This window comes from Phaethon lepturus, unplaced genomic scaffold (assembly GCF_000687285.1).
Source record: "Phaethon lepturus isolate BGI_N335 unplaced genomic scaffold, ASM68728v1 scaffold23333, whole genome shotgun sequence".
In the NCBI taxonomy this organism is placed as follows: domain Eukaryota; kingdom Metazoa; phylum Chordata; class Aves; order Phaethontiformes; family Phaethontidae; genus Phaethon; species Phaethon lepturus.
In genome coordinates, this window is record NW_010528732.1 from 15903 (window position 1) to 31397 (window position 15495).

General features: G+C 39.7%; 1 protein-coding gene across 1 annotated transcript in view; it reads right to left on the bottom strand.

Annotated features, from left to right (window-relative positions):
• Window positions 1-1516: 1516 nt before the first annotated feature.
• The window catches only part of STEAP4 (STEAP family member 4), a 20333-nt gene continuing 6354 nt past the window's right edge, over window positions 1517-15495 (bottom strand). Inside the window, exons 2-5 of the mRNA XM_010283758.1 lie at window positions 5440-5895; window positions 3516-4043; window positions 2795-2959; window positions 1517-1786 (exon numbers count right to left, since the gene is read on the bottom strand). Coding sequence (XP_010282060.1) covers window positions 1517-1786; window positions 2795-2959; window positions 3516-4043; window positions 5440-5895 — 1419 coding nt within the window. The remainder of the gene's footprint in view (window positions 1787-2794; window positions 2960-3515; window positions 4044-5439; window positions 5896-15495) is intronic.

The following is a 15495-nucleotide window of genomic DNA, read 5'->3' on the forward strand; positions in this document are numbered from 1 at the left end:
CTTCCTTGTTGAGAAATGTTTTGAGAAGTATCGTTCAAATAGTTTTGGGTGTTTTTTTAATAATCTGCTTGATAGTGCCTGTTTGAAAGTACATTAGCTATACTAGTTAGCATGCTCATACTTTAATATTTGTGAGTATTTATCCTCTGTATAGAAAGGGAGGAGAACAACAACAGACACAAAAAATAGAAAGCAATTCTCTTCCTATAAAAACAAACACATTTTGTCTTTTCTTTTCTGTCCAATGCGAAGGAGGCTGTCAGGTCCTCTATTTCCAATTTAACAGGCAGTCACCATCCCATCTAGATCCTGTTTTTCCACAACATCCTCAGCTTGCTTCGATGACTAAGCAAAGATCTGCGTATGTGAGCATCCAAGGAGTAAACAAAGATGTGGGAAGGTGAGCCCAGGCAGCTGGCTGAAGACAGAATCCCATTTTATTCCTTGCCCCAAGGCCTTCCAACACCTTTGTGCAACTGAGCATACCAGCAGCTGCATCATATCAAAAGAGGTTCCAGAAATGATAACAAGATACAGCTCAACACTGTAAAAAAAATTCCTTTATTGTGGTTAAAATATGTATATTTTCATAGATAATCTGTAATATTGCATCCAAAGATTCATTTTTTGAAAAAACAACAATATTTTCTTCATGAGATATAACCATGACATATAATACACCTCCCTGATATAATAGGATATTCCTTCAGTGTTTTTCCTTACAAGTCACTGCTTACACAAAAAATCACTGACCAGTTTTGCCTGTACTTGTTGAGAAGCTTAGGCTTGTGAGCACGTCTCATGTCTTTCTGACATTTTGGTCTCTCCTCCCTCCCTGTGCCACCTGAGTTGCTGGTAGAGCTGTACAAGCAAGGATTCAGTAATCCTTGGCCCATATACTTTGAACATTGGAGTTCCTGTACACAAACTGAACACATCTGACTCAGCTATGAACGTAGGTCTCTTTTGGATCAGACGTTAATGGAGGATAAACTAATGCTTGGAGAAGAGAGCTCTTTCTCAGCCAGCACCCATCCCACACCCGTTCTATGGGTGCTGGTGGCTTCTGGGGGCGGCAGCAGGGTGTGTGTTCATGCGCATGTGCGTGAGGGTCGGTGTGGGTGTGTGTAGGTGCATGTAGACCTGAGTCCCAATGGGCAGCACAGGGCAGAGGAGCAGACACCATCGAACACCAGAGGTTACTCTGGTTCTGCCCAGCCCTGGAGGAGGTTTGGAATGCCAGAGGAGGGATATTTGCTCAGTATACTGAGCAAAAGAGGGGGCCTGCACCTGTGTGAAAGCATGCCTGGGGTGCAGGAACTCAATGGCCTCATTTGATTTGTATTTGATTTGTATTTGATTGTATTTTGTCATCGGGGTGACTTTATTTTACTCAGGGCCTGGCCAAGTTTTTCACTTCTTCTCTCACTCTCCAGATAAAGGAGGCTCAGGACTTCATTTTGATATGCCTTCATAATTTTTTTTTTCTTCTTTTTGATAATACAGGTTAGTCTAATTATACAGCAGACTTGTTGATAATGTAATTTGACTGTTCTGAGTATTGGGGATTCCTCTCCCAGCCCTGTCGTATTCGTGTGAGAGGTTTGTCTAGACAAGGAAATATCAGCACAAATTTGACAACCAGTACAATGCACGGAACAATAAGGGAAAGCATATAAGCATTTGGAAGATACCATCTGTACGATGATGGGCTCAGGAACCGGTTTCCACCATAGACCAGCGTGTGTGTGGTGCACAAAACCAGTGTCAGATATCCCAGTTTGGACTAGGGGAGAACAAACGAAAGAAAGAAAGAAAGAAGTGGAGGTTAAAACAGTAAATTAAACCAGAACAAATGCAATTTACAGGACACAGTAAGCTTTGTGGAATGTGCCAACTTTGGGACTAATTGGAGACTGCTGAAATGAAACTGTTTTATATAATATAAAGGCTCATATTGTTTTTTAATAAAGATTGATTCAAATGGATCTAGGTGAAACACACTTTTTTTTTTCTCCATCAACGATCCTGATAATTTTTGCTAGCTCAGACATACTGCCTAGTGATTGTCCTATTTGTGAAAATGCAGAGAAAATGCTGAAATTCAGTGGAGAGACCCAGGCTTTTATATGCTGTATTGCTAATCCATCCAGAACTACCATACTGTGCAAGTTTTTGGCCTTGATAAAACATTCATTCATAGTAATTTCCCCTTCCCTTGCCTTCCCTCCCCTGCCAGCCCAATTCCTGCAGAGGCACGGCAACTTGCATCAAGCTTCCTCCGAACGGGGGGCTGAGATTATAGTGTTACCAAGGGCAGCCTGTTTATACGCACAGCAGTTTTTAGAGTCTGCAGAAACTGCAGATTCTCTTTAGATGCTTGGCACTGAGAGGATCTGATTTATAAAGTGATTTTTCAGACCCATTTTAACTGAATTATCTTGTGAACCAACAAAATTAGCCCAATTAATGGCTAAAATATTTTGTGACTTAGTATAATTGTGGAATTTGATAATTCCATGACCTCAGCTTTCTGTTTGTTATTTAGGAGCTCAAGTCTTCCCAATTTTCTCTTGTTAATGCGGTAATCCCAGTTGTACCAAAAGCAGCAGCTGTGTTTTTTTACAGGTGAACTGTATAGGTGTGTACATTTTTTTTTCACTGTGTGATGGTGGATAGTGCATAAATCGTGTTTGGAGATACTGATGGAGGAAAGCCCTAAGTCTCTAATAAACCTGCCTGTGGTCATAGTCTATAAGGGAAAAAGGTGGTTTAGAATAAGTCTTTTTCTTACCTGTACAAATCGAAATTCTCGCCAGTTGACATTGTTGCTCACTGAAGGCAAGGAAGTTATTCCCAGAAGAACAAATAAAAAAAATCCTAAAATCCCCAAAGCCAAGTAAGAGTCGCTAAGCCACGCATTAGTAGTGTTGAGCGGTTCTGTTTCATTGTTCAGTGCCTGAAGAAAAGAAGACCAGGTATATCTTTAATGGTAGCAGTTTTAGGATCAATATGCAGAAAAAATATCCTTTAACATAACTAGGAGGTAAATGTTAACTTTCTGAAAATCATCAGAGATTTACTTGGAATGCCTACTCAAAAAGCAGAAGCAGCATTATACTGCATATAGGTTCCATGTACCTATAATTGTGGTGTGTGTTTTACACTGCTGTAGATGTACTGTTGAGGACAAGTATGTGATCCTTTGTTGTTAAATAAAGCCAGAAGGTCAAAATATGTGCCATTCTTAAAGGTATATGGAGAAACAGGGAAATATGTTTATTTAAATTACTCTTAATGATTATATTTTCCCTGCTTATTTTATTAATATGTAAACTATCTAGGAGAAGGACTGAGGCTGAAAGTCCCCTCAATTCAACATAATATCAGCAAACTTTGGGTATACCAATGGTCAAAAAGAACACAGAAACTAGGAAAATTATGGTAAAGAACATTAGACTGTCCACATGAATTTCTGAAGTTCAAGATAGAAGTTCCCAGGGAACAAAACTTACCTGGGAGAGGATTCGACTGCTTATTCTCCATCTTACAAAGGAGCGAATTGGGATAACAAGAGTGTACAAAACATGCAGAGAAGCAAATGCCAGGGCTACCAGTCCAAGTTGTTTCCTACACAGCATCCATTTGTCCAGCCAGTCTGGGAAACGGTGGTATTTGGTACCTCTATATAACTGAATAATTGCAGCAAGTACACCAGGAAGATAAACCAAGGCAAGAAGGGTGAGGGCCAATATAGGGCAGATCCGATTTGGAATGGAAATTGCAATAAAAAATGAAAAGTCTTTGTTTTCATAAACATAAGAGTAAATTACATCACGAGTCAAACAGTAGAAGAAGAAGAATGCAGTTAGGCCAAGGGACAAAAGGATGGGGAACTTCCACATTGGAAAGAGCTGCAGAGGGTAATTTTCTATTTCCTGAGCAGCCAAGAGGGATCCCTTATCTAATGGAGTGAGACCCAGTGCACGAACAATATCCATCACCATTTGTTTAGCTTCCATGTCGTCTCCACAGACAAACACCTGCAGTCAAAAACAATCAAAAATTTTATTTAGACAGACTTTTGTGACATCCTCTACTGCCATCCTGCCTGGATATGGACGAAGAGCACAGGCTTCCTAGGATACTTGTTGGCTTCCCTGCTGACCTTAATTTATATAGGAAAAAAGTAGCCTGTAGGTACTTTCTTGGCGAATAGGTCCAAGAACTAAGAATATGAATCTTTTCTTTGAGGAAAGAGATTGTTTCAAGTTGCAAAGTTTTGTATCTGAAAAGAACAATGTATAACACACTTGGTATAAACCTTTGCCTAGAAGACTTGACATACTCTTCTGAAGACCTGCAAGCAGTTTGTAAGGAAAAGATTTTGTAGGAGTAGAGTAAATGGGAGAAAGTTTTTCAATACAAGTAAATAGAAGCAAAATTTTCAATTGCTGCTACAGTGGTCCTTAAGGACTCCAGGGAACTGGGGACAGAGATCTTTAAAACATGATTGCCCTATCACAAAAGTAAATATTATTTCTTTCCAAGTCTAGTAAATTGGTGAAGAAACTGTCTTTTCTGTGAGTGTGCAAGACAATACTCTTGACAAAGAGGAGAAAAGAGGCAATTTCTGCTCTTGTTGATATGATGAAGGCTTGTAGAGCCTAGGCTTGGAAGTCCTTGGGTCTTTAGTTTAGCCAAACCCATTTATCTGGCAGCAGAAATCAAAGCTAGTAATGATTGGAGTAGCTAGCTGAAACCGTGCGTTGTACAAGAGCACTATCCCTCAGAGCAGCAGCAAACAGGGTAATAATAAATCATTTGTCTTTAAGTAAGCTGCTGTGATGCTTCCTATGACCAGCTCTGTGCTCGCAGGCCTGTGGTTAAGGAGATGGTTAAAATGGTTTGCACACACTGTTGTTGTGTTAAACATCTGTGGTGACGGATTCTCATTTAGAAATCTTTATGAATTTGCTCACCTTTCAGCTCACTTCTGTTGCCCATACTCATTTTATTGCCCCATCATATCCCTTGCCTCCGTTTTTTGCTCTCTTCTTTTTATTCTTGCTTTGATATATTCCTCCTATCTCCTTTCTGTTTAACTTGACATTCCTGGTGAACAACTAATGCAGCCCTTATTTTCGCTTGATTTGCTCTCTCTCTCTTTCTAGCTGTGCTGTCTTTCTTTCCTTGCTTCTCTAGCATCTCCAAACACCTTACCGAGTTTGGAGGCAAGCTATCGATATTCCTTGTCATGCCATGTTACAAGCCAATAGTAAATTTTAGCTCACATTTAATTTGAAATGGACAGTTACTGTGAAAATTCCATCTCAGTCATGTCTGTTTTGTACGTCCCGTGTGTGTTTTGTCTAGCTGTTAAGTAACCATACGATATATAACTGCATGACGTAGGGCACCCCCGTTGCTCAGTCTTACCTGCCGGCTTGCATCCAGCGTGCCCGACTGCAAGGCCCAGGCTGACACAGTGTTAAAGGCTTTCACAACCTTAGCACCAGGCACCAGCTGAGCGAGGTACTGTGCGTTGGATTCAGGATACTGGTTTATTTTTAAGTTGTTGCTTACGTCCACCAAGACTTTTCCATGGAGAATTTCTGCTAGTGGTGTAAGGAAGTTGTAATGCTGCCTCTGGATTGCTATAATGATGATGGCAGCTTTCTGCGCTGCCTCTGCGTGGCTCAACACCTCTGCATCCTTGGGAATCAGGTTGGATGTCTGTGTGCTCCGGCTTCCAAAGACGACGGGGTAGCCGGACTGAATAATTTTATGCCCCAGAGCTCTTCCAAAATCTCCAGTTCCAAATATGCACACTGTCTCTCTTTTGTTAGAAGTGTTAGGAGCCAAAGCCATTATGTTGGAAGAACTTTTACTCATCTGTTAAAAAAAAAAAAAAAAGTAATAGGAACAAACTAAGCAAAACATCAACCTCTTGAAAATGAAAGCTTAGCATCCACCCTGGCTTTACAAAATAAATATCTGAGAGTTTTCTTGCTTCTTAATATGCTTCCTGCACACTCTTCTGAATACACACTCAGAAGATTTCTGTACAGTTTTCAGAAGTCACTCCTGGATATTCACCCTTCTATCTCTTACAGCACCCTCTTTTCCATCCAGTTTATGAATTTCAACATTCACCTGAATTGTTGCAGTTTTTCTCTCTCAAAGGGAAAGCAGGAGGAAAGGATACAGGAGCATGGGTTGCACGCATTTTGGAGTAATTTCTGCTTACTTATGCTGTTGAGGAGTTGTGTGTTTCTAATCAGATTAGAACCTGGAAGGTCTCTTGTAAAGCATTTGAAGAAGAGATTATAAAAGGTAGCTACAAATCTATCTGTTGTCTTCAGTATTTCCTTAATAGGACCAGTCAGTGCCAGTTCATTTTATTATTGCTCCTCAATTTCCCGAAGAATGTTCCGTGAAGCATTTGGATGGTGGAATTGGAATATTTCATGTTGAGCATTTATTTCTGATATTTATATATTACTCATAATAAAATTCTCTTTGAGGTTTTTATCTATCCTCCTTTATCACTGTACCTGGAAGCTTCAAAGCCTTTAATGTATTATCCATGCCATAGCAGTGTGTACGCTCTGTACTTGCAGAGTAAGACCCATGATAAAAATACAGAATCAAAAGGGTCTGCTCCAAAGGTCTTGCAATAGGTCCACATGCTGTTGTCCTCACTCTACAAAAGGTGAACTCAGACCAGAAAACCTAAGGCTCAAAGGAAGACATCCAACGGGAGATCTTGAGAGACCGCTCTCTTGCATTGGCCAGTAATTTACTACTTGGAGTGCCCATTTAATTCGCAGGAGCCCTGATCCAAATCTTTCACTGCATCACAGGTAACTGTCTTAATTAAAGCTGTGGGAATAAATGATTTTCCAATTTGCAGGAAATAAATGCATGGAATGGTTACCTGGACCCAAAAGAATTGCTTTGCTACTGTTGTTTATTAACCCTTTGCTTACATTCTTCTGTGAAGCACTGTTCAGAATGAAACTCTGCCATTTAAAAATACTGAGATGATACTCTTCACTGTCTTTTATATTTTTCTGTAGTCAGAACAGTTTTTTATTTTTAAAAATCTGGCATGATTTTAAACTGTTTCACTCCAAGCTTGCATTTGTTTGGTGAATAAAAAAAATCAAGCCTGAACTTCCCCCTACGCTGCTGTGACCTAGGGTTTAAGGGCTGTGAGTCAGGGGAGCACACATCTTTTTGGCCAGTGCTGTAGGGTCTAAGCTTCACTAGCAAGACAGGCAGAGAAATGCTGATTCTGAGAATTATATGTGCAGATTTTGGCTTGAACTAGCTCCGTATGTAGGTAGCTAGCCCTCAGCTGGCGTCAGTGCCTGCTCAGCACCGTTATTACAATGAGCTACAGGAGCCCTGGGATTTAGAGAGCTGCCGAGGGAGCTTGCTTCTGGTCATTAGGGGAAGGCATCTATTCAGGCAGAGAAGGGTCCAAGGATCTGTGTGCTCGTGGCCTGTGTGGCTCATGCAGGTCCCACGGGAGGCTTTGCAGCATGGCAGGGTGTTAACCCCAGCTCTCCTGAAGCTGCAGCCCCAGCTACCCAGCTGGACTCTGTGTACTTCGTCAACATACTGAGCATGGAAACAGACCCTCAAAAGGACCCATCTGAATGTCTTTTGCATATTTGTGCTGACACATGCATACAAATGCAAAGTCTTTTGACATATTTAAAAATCATTCTCTGAGGGCTTTATTAATGTCCCATGAGCCTCTAATGTGACTGAAGCGATAATACTCCTTTTTGGGGATAGTCTGTATTTCAAAAAAAACAGAAGAGTTGTGAATGTAATATTAACAAATGGTCCAACTCAGTACCTAATAAGACTCAACTTTCCTTTCTTAATTTTTCCTTTTAAGAAAGTAGGCTCCTATCTAAAATGAAAAGTAAAACTCATTTGTAACACACGATTTCCAGTTGAAAACTTCTGTATTTGCCCTCAAGAAATCATTAAATTATTGCTGAGTGAACTATGCAAATAATTTTCCTCTCCAAGTAAGACTTGATACCAAAACTCAAATTTGGTAATATATTTGGTAGGTTGGTTAAAGTTATGTTTTGTTTGAGCTTATAAAAGGAAGGGGTTCACCAGCAAGAAGTCAGTCTCTAAAGTGCTTCTATTGTTCACTAATACTGACCATCTCATTTGCTAGTGAACACCGAACTCATCTTGCCAGAAAAGAGAAGAAGAAGGAGATGCAAAGAAAAATTAATGTGAGGAACATTCTTTTTTTTCAAAATACATTTTCTTGGAGCACTAAAATGTCCAGGGACTTGTAAAAGGCAGTGAATATTATTCCATAGAAAAATGCTGCCTTTAATACTGGTGGTCTGATTTATCTTAATACCATTTTTAAAAAGAGAGACAATTGTTTGAATAAAGTAAGCAGAATTTACCTTTTCTTTTTAAGAATTACTTAATAGGGATGCCCATAGCTGTTATGATGGTACACATTGTATATCAGAGATAAACTGGTCACTAACGAATTTGTTACCAAATTAAGTATATTGTAAAGCTGATATTAATTTAACAGTGTATCTGCTATTTCTGAAAATCACATTTAAGACAAAGCAAGTTCGCTTTTAAGTCCCATGCCTTCTGGACCATGCCCCCTTCTAACAAAGAGGGAAATTAAATACATTTTCTCTACTGAATCCTTTTTTTCCTTTCTCCCAACATGACTTTGTGCCAGCTGGCTGTTGAACTCAAAGAAAGTTGTGGGCTTTACAGTGGACTTCTGGAGGTTAATTCGGGTGGTAGGTTATGGGCACATAGACAGTGCATAGATAAATTCTCATTTTGCTGTGTGTATTTCAATCAAATGCAGCCTCTGATGGCAAGTGGGTGGGTGTAAAGTCAAAGCAAGGAAAATGGCCTCCCAGTGTCCGTGACAGCGATAATGCGAGAAGATATTAACTTCCTGTAGAACAAGGTGTTTTATTGTCATACATCAGTGTGAAGGATGTGAAGCAGAAGTACATTACAAGGATCACAGGGCCAGTCTGGTGTCTGGGAGGTCAGCCCAAAGGCTGACACTGGGGTCTCAGTAAGCAGCCGATGGCAGTGGGGGTCTGCTCTGTGCCCATGGGTTACGCTGAGCACCCTCAGAGCACCAGGGGAAAGCAGAAATGGCAGAAAAGAAACATGTAGTAATCATTATCTGTTCTTTTATATATGTAGCCATGTATTTGAGAAAAAGCTGTAGAGATTTGTATCCATACATAATATTTTTGCTTATATCCATCCCTCTAGCATTAGAGCACTAGTGATGTCTTTTGTTATTTGAAAGATAATCCATGTAAGCTTCTGTAATGATTAACTGTGTCCTTTCTTTTCTGCATTGTTGCTGTGTTCTTATACAATGAATTATCCTATTTTAAGGAAAATGGTGGTAATCTCTGAGATGATTACCTCTTGGTCAGTAATGATAAAAGGAAGTGCTGATAGAAAAAAAGAAGTTAACTGTGCAAAACTGTCATTTCTACTCACTGCATAAACACTAGGGGAATTGAATGAAGGTACAATGTTTAGTTCAGCAATTATATGTAAATACTTTGTCTATGTAGGAACTTGAATGAAGACAGGCACATTGACTTGCACATGGGAGAAAGGAGGGATTTCCTACCAGAAGCACTGCTGCAGGTGAAGTACAGTGCCAAAAGTGGAAAGGTAGAGATGGGACTGAGACATAGACTGGGATGATAATTGAAAGATCAGAAAGATGTAACATGAAATGGCAGATGGGAGATCAGTGGTATGAATCAAAAGGTAGAAAGACAAGATGAAAGGAGCAGGAAAGAGTAATTTTACTATTTACATTTGAAAAAGAAGCAAAACAAGTAACTCTGCTAGTGATCTCAAGAGATTATCTAGTCCATTCCCTCCCTGAGGCAGAATGAACTATGGTTAAACCAAGTCTGACAGATGCTTGTCTAACCTGTTTGCAAAACCTTCCTGTGTTGTGGATCCTGAAGTCTTCCTCGCTTACTGCTTTCTCAGCCATACTATTAGGCAGGTTTTCCTATGTCTGATCTATTTCGCCTCCTCCACAATAGACACAGGTGTCAATTTATCCCCCTTCTCTTTGCAGCAGCCTTTGTTGGACATGAAAGCTGTTACCGTTTCACCCTTTTCTCGTCTAGATAAAACAACCCCACGTCTTTCCCTGCAACTCATGCTTCTGAGAGTGGTGATCTTTCTCATGGCTTTCTTCTGATCTTTCTAGGCTAAACTGCTCCAACTGTTAATTAAATGTATGGTGCTAAAACTGAATGCAGTACTCTTGCTGAGATCTTACCAGATAGAAAAGGATTGCTTCACTTGCCTCACAGACAACACATCATCCTGCTGTCACATCTGTCTTACAACACAGCTGATTCATAGTCAGCTTGTGATGCATTAAGGATATGAGTACTTTAACAAGTAGTGTGTGGCAACAGGAACCAAGATGTGGAGTGAAACAGCTGGTGCTGAGCACATGATGTTCACCCTATCCATGTGTCAGGGATTTCCACCTTGGACTAATCTTGGTCTCGTACCGCAGCCTCAGTGCCCATTAGCAGCTGCAGTGCATTGGGCTGCACCTAAAGCATGTCTTCTGTCTCAGCTTTCGTGGAAAGGAATCAAGTTTCATATGCTCCAAGAGCAATCTGTGATGTAAAGCAAAGCTTGATCAGTGGTGATCTGCTTCAACATCTGATCAGAACTGAAATACTAATCTAAATGCATCCTGTTACACCCAATACTTTAATTGGACTGCTCCCATGCCAGTTGCTCCATCCTCGATTTCTGTAGTTATTTCTGACTCAGAGCTATATTGTGCACTTGTCCCTGTTGAATAGCACCAGATTTTTTCAAACTGTAGCTTCAATTTGTCAAGATCATTTTGATTTCTAAGCCTGTCTTCCAATGTGCTTGCATCCCTTTTCAACTTTGTCAGATTGTCAGCTTTAATAACCACAACATTTATCCCAGCATCTACACCATTTAATGAAATTCTGGAACAGGACTTTTGCCAGGAGAGAGCCCCTGTATATCTGCAGTAAATGTAGTCTTCCACTTTGGCAATGATTAACGGAGAGACTGAAAATGCTTCTTTCACTAGTTCTGCAGGACCTTACCTTCTATTAGTTTAATCTAGGCTGCATTTTCCTAGTATGCTTTTGAAAATCTTCTCTAACATTTACCATACTAAAAACTTCACTCATGTCAAGTTGTATAGTCTCTGTGACCCACAAGGCCTGTTATCCTGTTATAACAGGAAATGAGGTTGGTTTGGAATGATTCGTTCTTGATTAATCCATGTGGCCATAACCTGTTTCTTTCTTACCTTCTATTTGCTTCCTCTATTTGTTTGAGAATTGTACTTAAATGGATCGGGCCATAATTCTGCATCTCCTCTTTCTTCTTACTTTTAGAGATAGCTGTTATTCTTGCCTTTCCAGTCTTTCAAAACTTTAACTCTTCCACGCAGTTCTTAACGATAGTTATTAATGGCTGCGGAAATGCTTCAGTTATCCCCTGAACAATGTGAGGTGAATTCTGTCAGCCTTGCTGATCTCAGGTCATTTAACTCTCCTAAGCATGGCCTAATCTGTTTCTTCTGTAATCTAGCCTGAATTTTCAGATCTTTGCTACTGGTGTAAACCCTTCTATCATGGTTCACTCTTCTAGTGAAGAAAGAGCAAAACAAGCATTAGAGAGTTGGCTTTCTTGGAGTCATTAGTCAATAGTTTTCTCTCAGCTGAATGGTGGATCAATCCTCTCCTTGATCTTCCTTTAACAGTTTATGTTTTTACAGGAAACTTCTTGGTATTCTAGATGTATCTTACTAGTTACATTTCTTTTTGTGCGGTGGCTTTTCAAATCTTATCAACATATTAGTGCTATTCTTCTGTGCTTGTCCATAGATTTTGGATTATGTATGCTTTTTGAGTTTGAAGTTTCTGAAGAACTCACAGCTCCAGCCACATGGCTGTCTTACTGCAGTCCTTCCTCTGCATTGCAATCTTTATGTCTCTGCTTTTAACATAGTTTCTTTAAGCAGCTGTCAAATCTTCTGACCTCATTTTCCTCTGCAATTATACTTCTCGTGGAACGCCATCTTCCCATCTCCGTAATTTAGTATAGTCTGCTTATTATTCTGCTAAATGGGCTAGTCCGTTTTTGAGCCTTGATCTCGTCTGGTGGCCTGTGGTGGCTCCCAGCCACAACAGAACCTCTGTATTCTCCCCTCTATCATTTTCCAAAACCTTCTACTAGGTCTGTGCTCTTTTATCTTTTGATTCAGGGCAAAAGTTTAGAAAATGAAGCAGGATATAAGGAAGATATTATGAGAAGATAAATGGTCAAAGCATTGCCAGGAGTTTCATCCATAGCCATGTAAAAGAAAGGTTTATAAGTAGAATAAGAAGAGCGTTAATGACTAGCATAGCTGTGACCCAGGAAGGTTATGGTGTTGTCTACTGTAGGAACTAGTCTCAAGATTTGCAACACTGATCCATTTATAATTTTTTTTTTTTAGATCATTGTAAAATTCATCCCAATCCCAAAGATAGTCATAAAGTTTATACGCAGAACAAATATTATGGGAGTGTAACTTTAAAAAGGGAAGTATCAAAGGCCTTCTTTCTGTGTAAACTAAATATTTTGACTGCTATTTCCTTGTAAATAACTGCAGGAACTCTGTTACACTATGAAAATGATAAACAGTGCTAGGCATGAGAATGGCCTCTCTGAAGCAGCTCGCTGGTTGTTCTAGTACAACATTGTGAAGGCAAATAAAAGTCCTGACATAATACATCTGGCTGATTATATAGCATGCTGGAGGTAGAATCATCTGTGTGAATTCCTATACAGTTATACATAAGTCATGACAGCAATATTGACTGCATATTCCAGTGATTCATGTACTCGAATATCAGTATGAACAGTCTGTTTTCTAGGCTCACCTTTCTAGAAGAAGCTTGTTTCTCCAGATTTCAAAAGGGTTATTTTTCTAGAACGATGGAGAGACACTTGGGTTAACACTTTGGAGCTTATTAAATTTAGTCCAACGCACAGCTGAACTCTAATAGTATGTTGCTGCATGAAGAGGTTAATTCTTCCATCACGTTTGCTAACCTTTGGTGTTTGTTTGACTCTGCTTGTACAGTAGTGAAACCAGGACATCTGGGAGCAGTGGTTTGGGTTCACATTCTGCCCTCCTGTAGACCTCATTTTAAGCTGCTGACATGACTTCTAACATCTCACCTTAATTCTACTCCTATTTTAACACAGAGTGTTTGTCTGTTTCTGTTTCCTTTTTTCCAGATCTCTCATTGTCATTACAGCAAGGATCATCTGAACTTTCTTACACAGCATCCACAGATGGCTTGAGAGTCCTCAAGCCTCTGCTAAAGGCCTTTATCAGCCAAAGCTCCATATCTCCCTGATCAGGAAGCACCTGAAAGCATTCAGTTCCTTACATGGATTCAATAACTTATGTAGTTTGAACCACGCAGGCAGGGCTGAGCGCATTGCAAGTCATTTCAGATTCAGAAATTCAGAGCTTCAGGGTGTTTCTCTTCCAAAACACTTTGAAACCAGATTCTCACCACTTTTGTGAAGAGAAAGTCCAGCATGCCATCTGACTTGACGTCATCACATATCTTAGTCCTGCTGGGCAACTATGCGCTGATCTTGAGTTGGCATTTATGACCGAACTGGTGAAAATATGCCCTTTGGAGGTCTCCTGTGTCCTGCAGACCTTCCTCATACCTCTTTGAACAGACTAAACAGGTTCAATCAGGTTTGCTTCCCTGATGCCTGTGTACACCTGATCCCTCCCTACCTGATAAACATACATCCTCACATCCTGGGTGGGCTGCATGGTGCTTTGACACCATGCTATGGCACATACTCATGCTGGTGGCAATGAAGAACAGTGCCTACAACCAAGAGTTTCAAAGGCAGTGGCTGGTTTGTTTTTGTTTTTGTTTTTTTGTTTTTGTTTTTGTTTTTGTTTTTGTTTTTGTTTTTGTTTTTGTTTTTGTTTTTTGTTTTGTTTTTGTTTTTGTTTTTATACCAAGTCTCTTTTTTCATTGTTGCTTTCAAATCCTTGTATACCTGTGGAAGGCCATGGTGAACTTCAACCTAATAAGTAGATTAGTACATATTTTTATTTGGAATTGTACTTTTTTGGTTGGTAATTTTTAGTTTCCCATGCCGTCTGCTTCTCCAAAGTTGAACAGTTTCTTTCATGAATAGAGTTAATTCTTGTTATTGTCTTAGCTATTTATTGCATGTACTGGCAAGAAGTCATCCCCAACTCTTCATTATTTTTTTTGTAAATAAGAATCCTGCTTTGTCTTGTCATCTGTGATCAAAAGGTGTATATTAGACAAAAGTGCCCTAACTCACTAAAATTACATACAGTAGCCCATTAAATATAGTAGAAAAATAGAGTGATTAATAATTCATTACTTGCATATGTAGTACTGCAGCTTTGGAAGTATCCTTATGAAGTATTTCACACATGCATAATACTCAGTAGCCCTGGTGTAGCTTGGAAAACAGGTGAAATGCAATTTAAAAAGTCTCCTTGGAAAGACATGTACACTACTCTGAGGCAATCTCATTTACGTAGAATTTCACTTTACCATTCCCACAGAGAGAAAAAGAACGCACTCTATAACAAATACTGTTTTTTCTAAGCTGACAGTTGTAGAACCAAATCTGCCCTAAATTATAAACTGCATTTTCTGTTGCTTGATACACCTAAAACTGAAAGGCATGAGGCTAAACTGCTCCCCCATGATTAATCCAGTACTTAAACGCATAAACAAAATAGCAGAATAGCTCCTAACAAACATTTTACAACAAATTATTCATGAATTTTCTTTCAAGCATCTGACGTTCTTAGCAGAAAATCCTGGGCTCCAAGTTTTGACAAAGCTGATAAAAAAATAATTGTTTGAGACAATAAATCCTCCTAAAGAGGACATTGCATTTCCCACATCTTCACTTTTTATCAGGAGAACACTAAAGCTGCCTGGAGACTCTTCAAACAGATGAAGTATAGGCCTAAATAGATGTGCTTAATGTTGTCTAAATCATAGCAAAGTCCTGAGAGATCTGGAAATCTCACCACCTCCAACTGCTCCCATAAACACGTAAGACTCAGCTATAACTTGGGTGATTTCCTCGGTCTTTTCAGAGCTGTTGTACTGTTCTGAGGTGTGTAGGTATTAAGCTTTAATCCAGCCTAGTCAACTGCAAGGAGAATGAAAATATTTCATAAAACACCTGAAGGTGAGCAAGGGTGAGAAGGAGAGACAGACCTGCCTGCAGTGCAGGGAGCACTGGATTTATCCCAGTTGGCCCAGGAGATGTCCTGAGACCTTGAAAGACATGTTTTCAGCTCCACTGCGTGTGGAGAAGCACCTCCTGGATTCCTGC